The sequence below is a fragment of the Micropterus salmoides genome, unplaced genomic scaffold, assembly GCF_014851395.1.
Source record: "Micropterus salmoides isolate LMB-PRFRI ecotype aquatic unplaced genomic scaffold, ASM1485139v1 Ms_hic_scaffold_3586, whole genome shotgun sequence".
Taxonomy (NCBI): domain Eukaryota; kingdom Metazoa; phylum Chordata; class Actinopteri; order Centrarchiformes; family Centrarchidae; genus Micropterus; species Micropterus salmoides.
Window position 1 is genome coordinate 1541 of NW_024042913.1, and position 17091 is coordinate 18631.

At 39.2% G+C, this 17091-nt stretch overlaps 1 protein-coding gene across 1 annotated transcript; it reads left to right on the forward strand.

Annotated features, from left to right (window-relative positions):
• Window positions 1–263: 263 nt before the first annotated feature.
• Window positions 264–16285, forward strand: LOC119884609 (protocadherin alpha-4-like). The gene is made up of 3 exons (XM_038694993.1): window positions 264–319; window positions 5356–5441; window positions 12279–16285. Exons 2-3 carry the CDS (start codon window positions 5366–5368, stop codon window positions 12587–12589), a joined length of 387 nt encoding a protein of 128 aa, XP_038550921.1. The 5' UTR covers window positions 264–319; window positions 5356–5365; the 3' UTR covers window positions 12590–16285.
• The last annotated feature ends 806 nt before the right edge of the window (window positions 16286–17091 follow it).

The window sequence follows — 17091 nt, forward strand, 5'->3', positions numbered from 1 at the left end:
TGTGTGTGTGTGTGTGTGTGTGTGTGTGTGTGTGCTTGCAATGGGGACACAACTGCAGTGTTCCTATCATGTCAAGAGCTGGGATGTGTATCATGATTAATTGATGAGACCGTGGCCCTGCCTGGCTCTGCACTGTATGAGATCAAACTAAACTCTCTCTTCCCCCCCTTTCTCTTCTCTTTCTTCCCCTCCTCTCTCTCTCTCTCTCTCTCTCTCTCTCTCTCTCTCTCTCTCTTTCGCTCTACCTCTTGCTCGCTCAGCCAAAAGCCCCGAATGCTGACTGGCGATATTCTGCATCTTTGAGGGCAGGGGTGCAGAGGTAAGCACTTTGCATCTTTAACTGTTTTGCAACTTGTGATCATCTAGAAGAAGTTACACCTATTTGTCCTGCTCATACTGTCTACACCCAGTCTGTTCTGCTGCTACAGTAGCCTTTCACAATGCTCTTTACCACAGCTGCAATGTAAGGTATCTCTAAGCAAAATATTTATTGACGCATCAGACCTGCTCCTCAAAATGACCTCTATTAAAAAAAAGACACTGCAACATAACACTGCAGATCAGAATGTGCCATTATCAGAAATGACCAGTAGTGTCCCCAGAGCATGTTTCAACCTCAACCCCATCCTCTTGCTTTGGGAAAAGCTTTGTACAGCTCCCATAAGTGGAAGCATAGCACTCCTCCTCTGCAGTGTAATACTATATAGGTCATCTACATTCTGAGCGTCGCTTCCCCCTGTTACGTGAAGGACAAATGAGCTTACTATGACCTTTCTCAGATTATCAGATGCGCACATGCATTGTGTCTGCACGTACAACGACCCTTTCTATGTGTATTTAGACATTTTTGTCCAGAGATGAGGGAAGAACTTGTGAAAACAGACAATTGAGACACTTTGGACCCCAGTGATATTTGTTAATTCACTTGGTGTGCTTGCATGCACTCTGTTTATCCAGATTCAGAAGGTTAGCTTGACCAAATCCCAACAATAGATTGATCTAAAGATCAATAGATACAGTAGATATGGTTACACAATATGCTTAATGTGCAATAATTGTTACACTGAAACAACAAATAATTAGGTTGTTAGAAGCATTTTTGGACAAATGGGTTCAGGTTTCTCCCAACATTAATAAGCAGGTTTCTGAGATTTGGGTTAAAAGATTATCTATGGTAATATTAAACTACACTACAAAACAGAGTGAAGTATTTTAGAGTCCCTTGTCTGGGTAGAGAAGTGTTATACATGTAGGCATTCTCATTAGCTACCTACTGACAAAATAGGGAATACTGAAATTAAACGGATTCAACAATAATGGTATAAAATGGTCATTTTTTGCATCTTAGGTGACAAAAGTTGTATTAAACCATGTAATAAAGTGCTTTTGTAATGCCATGTGATGAAAGCAGGAACACCAGGGACTAAAGAGTTTTACCTCCAGATATCATTTGTACAGAATTTTCATAATTTCAAACAGTTAGCAATGCTAACTGCTCAGTTGTGTTCTGTCTAAGTTTGATTTAATTGGATATTAGTATTCATTTCTGTGGTGTGCAGGGTATCATAATGTGTGTCACTGTAACATGACATGAATTAACATGAATCATCATTGCAATTTGCCGCTGCCATATCTGAAATGGCAGTGTCTGTAACACATAGACACAGAGAGGCTCATATTAACTCTTAACCCCAACACACGCGTGCTGTAATGTATCACACCACACACAGCATGAAGCACAAACCATTACTGACCCACATTCCTGGTGTAGTCAGTGAGTGTAGAAAACACCAGCCATCCCTGTTGGTGTCATATTCTCCCACATTAAACCAGCACCTTTGCTTATGTAAAAGCTTAAAAGCCCACACTGCTCAGAATGCACATGGCCATTTTATATTCATGACAAATCCCAATTCAACATAACAAGTGTGTTGAAGTTTGAGATAGATGCTGGGTGTGCTGCATTGCAGAGGCCCCAGTCAGCCTGGGTCCTCTTATACAGAAAGTTCTATTATTCATTATGAATGTATGGGGGGAAACATCTCAGCCTAGGTTGGAAACTGCATGCTTTGTATGTTTATTACAGCATTATAAGAGTTTATACATTTAAAGACACATTTTTATAGGTCATATTTCCCAAGTACTGTAATGTTTCTGACGGAACTCTTGGGATGTTCATTGGTATTTGCAAAGATTATGGTGATTCCTGACTGCCCTGATTCAAACAGCTATCTTCTGTTTCCTTTTGCTTTTGTAAAGCATTGCAATATTTACAAAAACAAATGTATACAACCAGTATTCACCTTATTAAAGGAATGTGCTTATTAACTTTCTTGGCAGAATTAGATGAGAAGATTGACACTGTACCACTCACAGTTAAGTTACAGCAACCAGCCAGTTATTTTAGCTGAGTATAAAGGCTGGAAAAAGAGGGAAACAGCTGACAAAATACACCTTCCAGCACCTCAATATAGCTCATTTGAACGTGTTTTATTTCTTTTGTTTAAGCCATTCAAAAACTGAGCTGTTGAAATTAGCCTCTACTGGTTGCCCGACAACTTCACTGTGACAACAAGACTTCAGGAAGTCTCATATTTTTTGACCTTTGGACAGAAGCAGGCTATTATATACTGAGAATTATAAATTTTTAAATTTCTTTTGTGGCTAATTGACAGTCAACCTTAACAGTGAAAGTAGTTGTTTATACATTGCTATGTCTCAGTGCGATACATACGCACCAGCTAAACAGAAGAGTAGAGCTTAGAAAAATAGACCCTCCGGGCTATCACTTCTATTGAAAAAGAAAAAAAAGAAAACCATCTGAGATGTCAAGACCTCCACTTTGGTGCCATCCTGAGATCCTTGTGGTGTGAGTTAAAAAAAAACCTTTTTTATTTGGGTGTGTTAGTGTCCTACTTTTTATACATATAATTATTAAAATATTACTATGTAGCAAGATAAGCTGCAAATACTTACAGCATGCCATTAATGATATTAAATATGTTATGTATCTCAATTAAATATGTAAATAAATGTCATTTTAAGTATGTTGACATATGAAAAAACAACAAAAGAGGTGCATTAAAACACACATACATATGTATTGTGTATTTGTTGCTTGCCATATAGATGAATGCTGTATTTGATGCCTGATGTGGTTCTTTCAAAAAACTGAACCTGCACCATACCATGGTTTTGAGCGAGACATATGTTGCTTATATTTATAATTTTGTCTTCTTTTCCTCGCTTCCAACCAGTCCACTGACAACAACGTATCGAAAAATGTCTAAATGTATACAGGTGCTGGTCATATAATTAGAATTATCAAAAAGTTGATTTATTTCAGTAATTTAATTCAAAAAGTGAAACTTGTATAATGCATACATTCATTCCACACAGACTGATATATGTAAAGTGTTCATTCCTTTTAATTTTGATGATTACAACTGACAACTAATGAAAACCCCCAAATCAGTATCTCAGAAAATTAGAATATTGTGAAAAGGTTCAATATTGAAGACACCTGGTGCCACACTCTAATCAGCTAATTAACTCAAAACACCTGCAAAGGCCTTTAAATGGTCTCTCAGTCTAGTTCTGTAGGCTACACAATGATGGGGAAGACTGCTGACTTGACAGCTGTCCAAAAGACAACCATTGACACCTTGCACAAGGAGGGCAAGACACAAAAGGTCATTGCTAAAGAGTCTGGCTGTTCACAGTGCTCTGTGTGTGTTGGTCCACTGTGTTTCTGAGGTCCAAGATCAGCCCAGCCGTCTACCAGGAAGTTTCAGAGCACTTCATGCTTCCTGCTGCTGACCAACTTTATGGAGATGCAGATTTCATTTTCCAACAGGACTTGGCACCTGCACACAGTGCCAAAGCTACCAGTACCTGGTTTAAGGACCATGGTATCCCTGTTCTTAATTGGCCAGCAAACTCGCCTGACCTTAACCCTATAGAAAATCTATGGGGTATTGTGAAGAGGAAGATGCGATACGCCAGACCCAACAATGCAGAAGAGCTGAAGGCCACTATCAGAGCAACCTGGGCTCTCATAACAGAGCAGTGCCACAGACTGATGGACTCCATGCCACACCGCATTGCTGCAGTAATTCAGGCAAAAGGAGCCCCAACTAAGTATTGAGTGCTGTACATGCTCATACTTTTCATGTTCATACTTTTCAGTTGGCCAACATTTCTAAAAGTCCTTTTTTTTTGTATTGGTATTGTAAGTAATATTCTAATTTTCGGAGATACTGAATTTGGGATTTTCATTAGTTGTCAGTTTTGATCTTCACAATTAAATTAAATAAACAATTGAAATATATCTCAGAACCAGTCCCCTCAATACCAGTATACGAGATTGGCCACCACTAGTAAATTGATAGGGAGATGAAGACGATTTGGAAAACTTGGCAGAAACTTGATTAGATCAGCTGGGGTGATGTATACATCTACTGCCATTACTCATATGCCAGATGATTCGTTATATTGCTTTAGTGGTTCTTCATCTTGGTCCACAGCAGCCATAACATCGGGGGTCAGATTACACATGACACACCACATGGATGCATTTCACCAAGTGAAAGCCATCAAGTATCTGAGAATTAGAGTTGCAGCTATTAATCGAATAATCGTTTAGTTGTATGCTATTAAATTAATCAGCAACTATTTTGATAATCGATTCTTCGGTTTGAGTCATTTTTTAAATGAAAAGGTTTGACAAGTAGATGTTAGAAATGATAGCCAGGCAACCGGTCATCAGCTTTTGATTGCCAAAGTAAACAAAAAATGTGTTTGTATGTATTTGTTTAAAATGTAGCTAACAATGAAGAAATGCTTTGAAACGATATGCGGATTTCATGCATTCTTATTCTGAAGTTTGACAGTTTGGCCTTTTTCTTGTAAAACATTTAGACATGTCCCAGTAGGAAAAGCACAGCATTCACAAGATTCTACATGAAGGATGTGATGTTTTCTCTTTTTAAAATACACAAAAAGGGGAAAGTGGTTATGGGAAACAAGACCACAAGAAATGGGTGACAGTAGTCCAAAGCTGGTTGCCTCAGGCAAATAGGCAACTATTAATGCTGTTGAGGCCTAAAACAGTGATTAATGCTGCTTGAAATTTTGACACTGTAAGCAATTTTCTGGGGTTGAATTACCATTTCAGTGGAGGTTTTGGGAATATCTACACCATCAAGCAAAACAAAGTTCTTTTAGCAAAATATAATTAATAGCTAGAGATCAAGGCCCTAATTATAGAGTCAGTGTTTCATTCATGCCAATGTTGAATTCATATTTTGATGCAATGTGTCTCACTGAGTTTACTGAATGTGTTCTGCCTTGCAGTTCGGTCCACATGGAGGAATCTTCTGTGATGCAGGGAGCACAGGGAATGCTGGTCCAGAACTGGCCCACTGTGTCCAGCGCTGCAGGTGAGTCGATGTCCAGCAGTCAGGACAAAGTGAAAAAGCACCTTCAGTGTCAGCTCCTTTGGGGCAATGGTAACAGAAAACTGATAAGAGTGAAAGGTAACTGATTTTGAAAGGTAACTGACTTTGCCCACTTTACAAGATTTCATTAATCTTTGCTGCAAAATCTATCAAAGACAAAATGTTCAAGTCAGGTGTACTAAAATATTTTTATGTCATATGTAACCCCAATCTATTTGTTGAAAGACATGCTTAAGCTTCTAAATAATTGTTTTATAACTGCAATATAGAATATTCTCCAATATAGTAGTCAAAGTTAGGGTATTATAAGGGTAAGGTTCCCGCCCACAACCAGAGGCACCTGGGATTTGAACCTCTGGTACCCTGGTTGTGTGTGCCAAAAACATACTGGGTTGGAAGCCAGCAAGTGTTGTTGTCCTTGTCGCTGCACTTGTGACTCGTGTTACTGTCTCCTGATGTAGCTAATTGCTGGCCAGTGAAGAGAATCAACACTAGGGTTCATAAATATAATAGACTGTGGAAGCTATTAGTATATACTGGAGTCAAAAATAAATGATTAGACCGTTAGACAGAAGGGCATCACCTACTATTGCCAATAGGTTAAAACTATCATGTTAGCTATTACCATATAGCTACTCAATGGCAACAATGAATGAGTTGAGTATGAATGTTTCTTAGATGCTGTATGCTCCTCACTAGTGCTCCAAACTACAAATTATGCTAGAAATAAGTTTAGACAGATTTTAAGCTCAGAAGGAAGAGGATATGACTATAATAGGAATATTTTGGCTAATTGAAATGCTGATTTTTTTACGTTACGTTTCCATCGATTTGTATCTCATTCATACTGGTTATGGTAGGTTAAAGGAATAGTTTGACATTTTGGGAAATATGCTTGTTCATTTTTGTGCTGAGGGTTAGATGAGATCATCATTTCAATTCTCATGTCTGTACTCTAAAGATGAAGCTAGAGCCACGAATGGCCATGAGTTAGCTTAGCTTAGCATAAAGACAGGGAGCAGGGGGAAACAGCCGGACTACCAACACCGCTAAAGCTCATCAGTCAACATGTTATATCCTCTTTCGAGTGGTGAGACAGTTGCAGAGATTTTAGTTTAGCCAAAGGTCACCACACCTAAATGCACAATCACACATTACAATATATCCATGGCATTCAATTCTATTATCCAATACGTTGAATTCATCTTTGTTTTTACTTTGGTTTAGATAATAAAGTAAAGTGGGGTTTGTACAGACTTGTCCTTTGAAAATCTACATGATCTTGAATTCCAGTGCTATGTATGTACAGAGCTGAGCTGAGGTGCCAAATGCCTGGGGCCCTTATGCAGAGCCACAGATAAACAACTGTATCCTCCCATAAAAGCAGCTGGCAGCACAGAGAGCTACTAACTGAAAAAGGCAAATGTTTTTAAAAAGACATGAATTGTCCTGAGTGGGTGGCAACATTGAAAATGTGTGGCAACAGTAAAAATAAAAGGACCCGCGCTTCATCATTCGCAGAAACACTGGCTCAGAGCTAATGACTGAAATTTGGGAGTACTACTGTATGTAGAAAAGCACAAATATACATTGTGTGCAGCTCCTATCAGTTGACTGGATAACTTATAACTTTGATTTTGAAACAGTGTTTGGAACATTGTGAGCTGTTCCCTTCGGCGTTTAGCTGATCTTCCATTCATTGATTTTCTGTCTAGCAGCAGGAATTAGCACACACTGTAGGCAGAGACTTGAGGGTGAAGGGTAACATCGCAGTCAATCACTCGACGAGTCAGTGACAGGATATGTCTTACTGTCTGTCAGCATTTCTCTCTGTGCAAAAGAGAGCTGGGAAATTGTTTGAGATACAAACTGTACCACTTCCCAGCATCCCTGTGCCAGTGTGCTGCAAAGATGTGTATTTTCTTTGGAGCAGAGGGAAAGCTGCCTCTTTCATGTAAAGAATACTGTCTTAAAGCAGAGTGCACAGCATACTGCAGAGCTATTAGGGGTGCATTGTTGCATTCGGAAATAATTTGTCAGGAGTGACTCACTGCCAAAGCATAGACATGTACTGGATTGCAGGTTGATCCTCTTTACTATGCATCAAGAGGTGGAGCCTTGTTTTGTGACATATTTCATGTCTGCAGTGAACTGTTATCATGATGAAGTTGTCTGATATGCTGTGATGCATCTAAATGCAGCACCCTCAAAACTGTGTTTATGTAAGTGACCCCGCAGATGAGGAGACATTTGTCTAACGCCAGAGGGGGAGAGAAGCTATTATCAGCAATGGGAGAGTACCATGAAAAAAAGAGAGATCCTGTAACATTAAAAGCAATTTTGGAGAGGAAGAGCGGAGGAGACACACAGGGGGATGGAGGATAAAAAGCGAGGTGTGGGGGGATGGAGAAAGAGAAAGGTTAAGAGGATTGGCAGGTTCCTGCAGTAGTGTTGTTGCTAGGGAACGCCATGTGACCTGTTGCCTGGCAACACTGTCTAACTGAGAGATTGCTGCAGCAGCCGCACCCTCCATCAGCAGGCAGTTTCCATGGCAACCGGTCATATCGCTGAATGGAAGATTTAGAGACAGGAGAAAAAAAAAGGGAAGGAGTGAGAAAGGGAAGGGGACCCAGCAAGGGCAGGTATTAGGAAGAAAAAGAGGGTGCGCAGCAATTGAGAGGAAATAATGTAGGCAAGACTGTTTTAGGTAGAGGTGTCTCATGCAGAATACATGTGATGTACCGCATTTACACAGGCACTACACGACTGTCACATTTGTGTGTGTGCTGCAAACCACCAGAGGGATTCATTTTAGATGGAATGTCTTGGACTAGACAGGAAATAACATAGCTAAATTTAAATGTAGGACATGAGGTTACACGAAATGAGGCTTCCAACAGTCACATATCTACATCAGGTTTAATGGCAGCCTCCTCACAAGGAGCTGTGCTGACCTGCTTACTGGCAGTTACACCATAATCCGTTTCAGACGCGTGTTTGCTGGGATATATAGGCTAATATGAAGCAATGGCAGAGTTGCAAATAATCCTCTGATGTTAGACAAACAGCAGCACAGGGGAAGCAAAGCTCTTCATAGTTGTACCGACTCATTCGAGCTTTTTCACGCACACACAGACAGGAATATCTCAGATTACCACCTGGGACAGTGTCAAGGGTTTTTGATTTGTCACAGCAAGTGCAGAAAGCCCTGGGATGTCCCAAGACACGAGACAACATTTACTTGATTAGATGCTACACAGCCACTTAACATTTTTGCTCAGTTGGTCACACATAGGGAAATGAACTGCCCTAGACCTGTCACGGGTACATAACACAAAATTTGTACTGCCATGATAGTGTACAATTTTCAGGAACACAATTATAATAGTCCAGTTTAAAGCTTTACTACAGTAATCTTGCATAAATGTCTTACTCGCTTAGTAAGCTTTAGAGAGTTAGGAACAGTTTTAAACAGCACAAGTTTCACTGTATCTTAAGTCTTGTTTATTCTGCCATCATAACTTGTCCAGTACTCAATTAAGTATGTGGTAGCCTACTTATAATGGTCTGGCCAAAACCATTAGATGACCCAGTACCCAATATAGTTTAACATATTATCCACACACTTAAATCAAATCAAGATATGTCAGAAATGTTTTTCTATAAATTCTTGAGCTAATTAGCCAGAGAGGATGAATCCTGATGTTTCAGTGAAACCCATGTGCTTTCCTCTAGCACTTCCATCAGGCTTTATCAATTCAAATTTAGTGAGTGCATTCATACTTCCCAGACGATGAACATTTTCTATTTTGGGCAAGTTTACGTTGCATTGCCTAAATCTGACCAAACAACATTAACCACGTGTTAAACTTCGCATAACTTACGTAACATACTTAAGACTGCTGCTGGACTTGTAATTTCCTATGGTCATACATTTCGTTTTGGGGTGAAATTCAACCTATTTTCCATATAGGTATGAGGACATGTTGTCCAGGGAGCTACTTTCTGAATTGCTTTGGACTCGGAGACACCTGTTTCAAATCATTCATGTAAAAAATCAGTGCTTTAGGAGGCTCGTGCAGCATGCCACATAAGAAATTGTTTTGCACGAGTCCTGATTTCCTCTAATCTCTACAACGGAGGTGGTAGCGTTAGCAGGATCCATAGAGTCACAACAGCCACATTTTTATAATTTACACCAGGCTCAAATATACTGGAATGTTCTTTTAGTGACCTCATGGTTTCCCTCTAGCACTATGTAGCTCGCAATGTGTAACATGTCACTACAAAGTTAACTTATAGTGAAAAGTAGTCTGCAGGTATTCAATGCCTGCCTTGCATTGGGTTTAATGGTTTAAAATGACAGGGTTATATACACTAACCTGTAAAAATGAAATGTAAAATGTGGAAAAAAGATGTAGGTATTTAGTCAACTATCAATACAAGGCCGTCTAAATAAAGTATTTCCAAACTATTATGACTGAGCATCAAATCACCTTCCTTTATACAGCACTGTAGCATCAGGTTACAGGAAATGGTTTTTCAATTGTATAAAATGGAGGTGCATCGTGTACAGCAATACAATGCACTGCATTACTGGTTCAATAAGCTCATCCACATTCTGCCTCACAGCATTTTACACATCTCCTTTAACTCACGACTGTCTTTTCAGTTTATTTTCAGCACGTTTGTCCTCCTCCACATGAGAAGCAATCTTCCTTGCCTAACCACTGAGGGCAATTCAATGGGATTTAGGGCTCCTCTTCCTGGGTTTAATACCCAGATTAAATATAAACAGACAGACCATACCATCAAATGTCATAATACTCAGACTAGCATTGCAGTATTAAAGCACTAACTCCACTAATGGTAAGATGATCTGACACTGAATAGCCATTAAACGAGCTAAATTAGGTAGCTCAATTAGCTGCAATTGGCTATCCAAATGTTATGAAAAAATTGTTTAACATGAAACAAAACTGCAAAAAACAAAGCTTAGCTAAATCTGGATTTTGTTCAGCAGCCATAGTTTGAAATGATGTATATGCGATCCTGGTTCTTCACATGCTGATTATTTAATGTAACTTAAAAATGAATATGTCTATTTTTGCAGGTAGAAAACAAATTATTTATGTGTGTCTGTGTTCGTATCTTCCTGTAACAATGTTATGTTGCTGCTACTGTAGGTTAAAAGCCACAATATCTGACCTCTCCTATTTATTTTATTATTAAAATAAATCCTTCACAGCACAATATACGCATTAGTTAATATAACTCAATAAAATACAATGGCTCTATGTGAAAGGTGTCCAGTACTGTTTGTGTGCTCTTTGCTGAGTGGTTAAACAGGGCAACAACATAGAGCTGTCCATTGAGCAGTGCGTTAGTGTCCATTACATGTGCTCTTATTATAGTCTCGTATTAATTCTCATACTCGATGGGACTGAGTGGGACACTGTGCTGTAACAGACAGTGTGTATTTTTTAAAATAGTGTACTTCCCAGTGGGACAGTGGGTGAAACCATTTCAGCGTTTCAGCAATGTCATAAATAGCCTACAAAGAAAAATCAAACAGAATCTTTTTGCAAGGGCCTGTGTTTGATCAAAATAAAATCCAGGCTGAAAGTAGGTCAGTGCAGAGGGAACTGGTGTGAGAGCACCGTGTCTGCAAAACCCACCCATCCCCAGCTTTCCCTCTCTCTCTCTCTCTCTCTCCTTAGCTCATCCATTTCATTCCAGCATCTTTAACCTTTTGACCTTAATAGCTATGTCTTATTTCCACTTTAAATAACCGTTTCTCTATGTATTGATGTACCTTTTTGATGAATTTCAATCTGGTTTCCTTTCTGTCACATCCATGCTTGAGCACTAAAGTTAAGAGTAGGATTAAGCTGCTGCCATCATCCAAATACAAATACAAATCACATTGCCAAGTTATACACCCCTGTGGTTTAAAGGTTACTCCAGTCCAGTCCAGTCGGCTGAATTTCTGTCCTGAAAAATCTACTCGCTGTGGCTATCACACCATTGTCAGGCTATTGCTCTGCTCGCTTTTGCTTGATTTAGATTATTCCTTGTATGTCAGATTTAATGAACGTCTCAAAGACCAGTCTAAGTATGAAACAACTCATGACAATCAGGACATATTAAAACATACTTCACAATGAGTAAGCTAATAGAAGGGGATCTACCTCTGTGAAGTCCTGGTCTGAACAGACTTTGCTCCTTCTACCACTTGGAAGCAAATCAACATAATACAAAATATGTGTAAAGAGTTACTATAGAATTGATACTTCAAGGTAGGGTCTCTGCTCGTTGCCTATTTACATAAGGACAATGCCCAAATGTAAATGAGCCAGATTTAGCCATACAGACTAATTTTCATCTGAAGTCCCTGGCAGGCTGATGTTATAAGAACATTAAAATATGGTCTACAGACAAAATTAAAAAAACAAAAACGCAAAAAACAAACATACACTTAAAATCATAAGCTGACAACACAGAAGTTAGTGACCTTGCTGAAAGGTTGCTTTTGTTACCTTTGGACAGAGCCATGCTAGACATTGCCCCTGCTTTCAGTCTTTGTACTAAACAACGCTAACCAACTGCAGGCTGTAGCTTCATATTTTACCATACACACGTGAGAATGGTGTTGATTTCGTCATCTAACTCAGCGAATAAACCTGCTTTCCAATATACGGACCTACAGTATATCTTTAACTTTAACTAGCACTGTGGTTACAGTGATGATTGAATATAGGTAATGAGCAGCCAGATTTGACATGATTTATTTTTTATTTTTTCATCACACCCATGTAGATGGAGAGGGTGGTGGAGAGCTATCACCCCCAGTGGGCGCTGGAGTCAACAGCAACAGCTGGCACTTCAGATACGGTGCCGGACAAGGCTACGGCCCCCCTCAACCCCTGAAGCCCGGAGAGATTCCTCCTGAAGCCTTCATCATCCCCGGATCCCCAGCCATCATTTCTATTCGCCATGACGCTGGCCCTGTGGACGACAAAGGTGACTTCATAAGCTTTGGCAAGAAGGAGGAGGCCAAGAAGAAGAAGAAGAAGAAGAAGGACAAGAAGGACAAGAAGGAGAAAGGAAAGGATGATGGGGAAGAATAAAGCAGAAGGGGTGACTTGAAAACAGAGCTACCAACAATTTACCATCCAAATTACAGAGCCAGAAAAAAAGCCAAATGCATATTGTAGAACTGAGGGAGCCTGGTTGCACCATATTTGCATAGACATTGTACAGTGGCCAAACCCTCATTAGACCAAGCCTGGCTCCCCACATAATGCAAACCTCATTTGGCCCATAACTTTGGCCTATTAAAGTCTAAGGTTTATGGTAAACAAATGTTCTTAGTAGACAGACTTCATCTAAAGGCTGGACCAAATTATAACAAAGGATTTTATTGGATTAGATTAGCCTTTCTGTGTTTGTATACTAAAAACAAAAACACCTGAAAAGGTGTACTATCTGTATCTGACCATTGTCAGCTGAGGCTGCCTGTGTTGGCATCTCTGTCTTTATGCAGCCCCCCTCCCTTTTTGGCTCACCTAGTTGGAGGTGAAGCAGAAGCCAAACTAAAAAAATTAAACAGAGGCTTTTGTTTTCAGTATTATGGAGGCCTTGTAGAAATTCAGAAAATGTGGTCTTTTATATAAAAAAATGAAAAATGAAAAAGTAACAACATACAGTATATGTACCATGAGATTATCACCTTTACGAAAATGAGGTGACTGAGACAAGCAGGACCACGCTCTAATAAATAGCTCTGTTTCAGTGTAACATAGCACATTGCAGAGGCTGAGGACCTGGACTGGGTTGCACCAACTATGCGCAAGTTTGTTCCCAGATTAGGGTGTAAAGTAATGGCTTCATAACTGCTAGTTAATTTGCAATTTGCAAGTTACTAAATTTGATTGTACCATGAGTAGTAAGGGGGGGAATTCTACAGCTGTAGCTTATTAAAATATTAAGATTTCAGATGAGTAGCCAATCAGTAATAGCATTACTTTGCTGATGGGTACAAACCACATGGATTTGTAGTTGACTAGATTGGCATAAAAATTACGATTGGTAAATAGAATCCATATTTGACTTAAAGGACAGTACTAGTTTTGGCATGTTGTAGGCTATTTTACATATATCTTGTATACTTTACGTCAAGAGACCATTGTGGGTTTTTTCCCACCTTTCAGGCAGCCATTGTTTTTACACAAAAATTGATTAGCTTACACTTTTTCGGATTTAGAAATTCATCAAAGCGGAGTTCAGCGTCCGTTTAATTGTTGTATAAGTTGCGGTTTCATTACATGGTAATGAAGCTGAAGTGCACATTGGGAAACTGCACTGCATTGGCACAATAACTTAATATTGGTGAAACTAAACACAGGCATGATGGATTACGTATGTCAAGCAATTCTCACCATGTTGAGTTTTCACGTTGGAATTGGAATTGAATGGGAACCGGATTCAGCCTGAAAAAGAAAAATATATAAAATCTACAGGAAAATTGTAATCAATATTTTCCAATTTGTAGAAAATGGGGGAAAACATCCAAAATTGTTAAGTCCTTTAAGTTGCAAAATGGCATGAATTTACTAAATAAGAAAAAAAAAAAAACACTGTGCAAAAAATGAAAAAAAAATCCTGCTTTATTGTTAGTGAGTGCAATTGTGTGACTTCGTATCATTTGCACCTGCTTTACTGCTTGCTTAACTATTTAGTTGTTACTTAACAGATTTTTGTGGTGCTACCGCTTGTGTTTTAGCAAAGCGTGAATCGGGATAATTGGCTACTTCTGATAACTAAGTAACTAGGGAACCTATGTGCAGCTGACGCAACCGGCCCCTGATCTTGCCTCTTCTCTTGGAATACGGCATAGGTCAATGGGGTCTAAATCCCACTGTGTATCAGCACGAGCCTGATGCACACATTATTGTACACAGACACTGACTCTCTATGCCTCTTACTCACACATACACCTAAGAAAGTACACATGCTCTCTCTTCCTCTCTTATACACACAGACATACAGTATATACAAATACACATCATACAAAAATATACTATAAGAATACACACCCCTTTCAGAAAACTCCAAGACTGAAGGCCAGTGCCATCCTTAATATGTGAGTGTATTATATGGCTGGGACGCAGGAACGTTGCTTGTTGCTTCATTTCTGTTCAAGCCTGATCCCTCTACTTCTGTCTTTGAATGTTAAGTAGATGTTCTTCAAGCCCTGCACCACTGCCTCGACTGTTTCAGTGCTTGTAGGATTTGCTTGCTTCCGCTGCCTGTTTCCTCCCTCTACTCCCGTTTCTTCAAATCAGCGTGGTTGGATGACATCTTTCAAGTCACCCTCCTTCAATGAACTGTGCTGTCGTAACACAGTGACATTTGTGTATTTGCATATTTACACACGGAATACACACATAGTCACATGCACATTATACTGCACATACCACACAAACACACACACACACACATCTTTTGTTAGGTTCAACTTCAACCTAGCTCATGCACTTCAGCCAGAGTGTCTCTCCTGATTGCTCATTGTTGACAGCTCTGTCATCTCGCATATTGGTTCTACGCATTGCGTTATAAGAACATCTGACAGGTTAGCAAAAACTGAGATTAAACTGTACTGGCTATAATGAGACAAGATGGAGAGGCAAAAGAAGAAGAAATAGAAAATTGTAGTGTATTGTGTAGCTCCAACATAGAAGAAACTACAGCAGAGATGAGCAAGGCATTCCGCTTTTGCAGTTATTCCTTTGTGTCAGCTATTAGTGACAATTGATGAACTTGGGTCGAGTAAAACCACTTAAAAATAAGTGTAGCGCGGTTCAGCAGCAGTGGACAGAGGTTGCCAGTTGACTTGGAAGGGGGAAACCCACTTAGGGATTAATGGAGGTGAAGCACACTGCTGACATTTTCTATTGTGCACCCATCATGATGGAACAAGGGAAGACGATACCAGCAAGCAAAGATCAATACAAGTCACAAGAGTGATGCTGTTGCAGTGGGTCAAGTCTGAACTGCGTGAAATGATCAGCTTCATTACAGACATTCTAGCAGGTCTAGCAGGGTAGAGAAAGAGTACTGGGAGCAGTAGATATTAGAACAGCATCAACATGATGAAAGCCTCGCCTCATTGTTCCTTTTTTTATACCATTATCTTACCAGTCACAGTAGGGGTATATAGGTGCTACTATCAGGCTCAATCCCTCCCATGCACACGATTCCTTCCCCTGCCCCGTCCTTAAGGTGTACTTCTGTGCTGTCAGATCACCAAGTGGCTGTTTGCATGTTATAAGCAAAGGAAACAGATACTATAGATACTATATATATATATAAAGATATATATATAGAAATGTTTTTCCACTGGGAAATGCGTATTGGAATACATGTACTTCTGATACATATTCTCAAAGACAATACACACACACTGACAGACCCTCGCTAATCCACACACACGTACATATACACTATTGCGAACAGTAATTTGTGGAAAAACCTAAAAGAATCACATTTTTTATCCTGTTGAAAATGAATTTAATCTTCTAGATATACATAATGCTATTGTGTTATGCTATGAAATGCTTTTATTTTCTGGTTTTACCCTCATGATTTCCATAGATAAGAAAATCAATCCTTAAAGTTGTGTTGATCTTTGAAATGATGATCAAACAAACACTATTGTGGAATCAAATCATTTACTCACCCTCCATATGTATCCCTTGCCCGGTAGAGAAATAAAGAAAAAGGATAAAAAAAAATCTAAATACATAAAATGGTATTAAAAAAAATAAAGTTGATGTATTCTCTGCTTGTGTATAGTGAATGTTCTTCAGTCACTGGGTGTGGCAGTGAGTGGCACATACCAGTAGACTGTGACAGTGCAGATCTGTTAATAACTTTTTTGTACACCTGCTTATCATTGTAAAGGTGATAATAGTGATTCTTATGATTTAATCGACCTGGTATGTGTTTTGTTAATAAGTCACAAATAAAGTTTTTCTTAAATATCTTAATATGTAAGCTGTGTTTTGACTTGGTTTCTGCTAACAGAGGTGTTAACTGACGATTCCATTATTTTAGCATATAATGAAATAGCCCATTCACCCAGGAAGTGAACCAACAGGGACTGTTAAACGTTTTGAATCTTTCCCGTCAGACAAAATAAAATCCTTAAACATGTTCCTGGAAATCTCTGGCCATAAACTGCACAGCCACACAATATTACTCAGTCACCACCCTTACCACTCAAGTTTAACTCAGCTAAGTCATAAACATCCTCATTTATTGGCAGGAGCAAACTATGTTGAAACATATTTGGCATGGAAAGCAGACTAACCGTCTGCTATCAAGTTAAAGGGAAAGGAAAGCAAGCAGCTGACCAATGACTGAGAAAAAAAAAAAAACTAAACGGAACAAACAACAATACAAAAATCTGCCTTGCGCTTGAAATTCTGGAATTTTAAGTTGGCAGGGATTCAAGGATACACAGAGGGTTGGATAATGGATAACATGTGAACTTGTTCTCCATTTGAACAAAGAGTTGTCTATTTTAATGTTGTCTAAGAAGAAGGAGTCTGTCGGCATCTGTGCGACG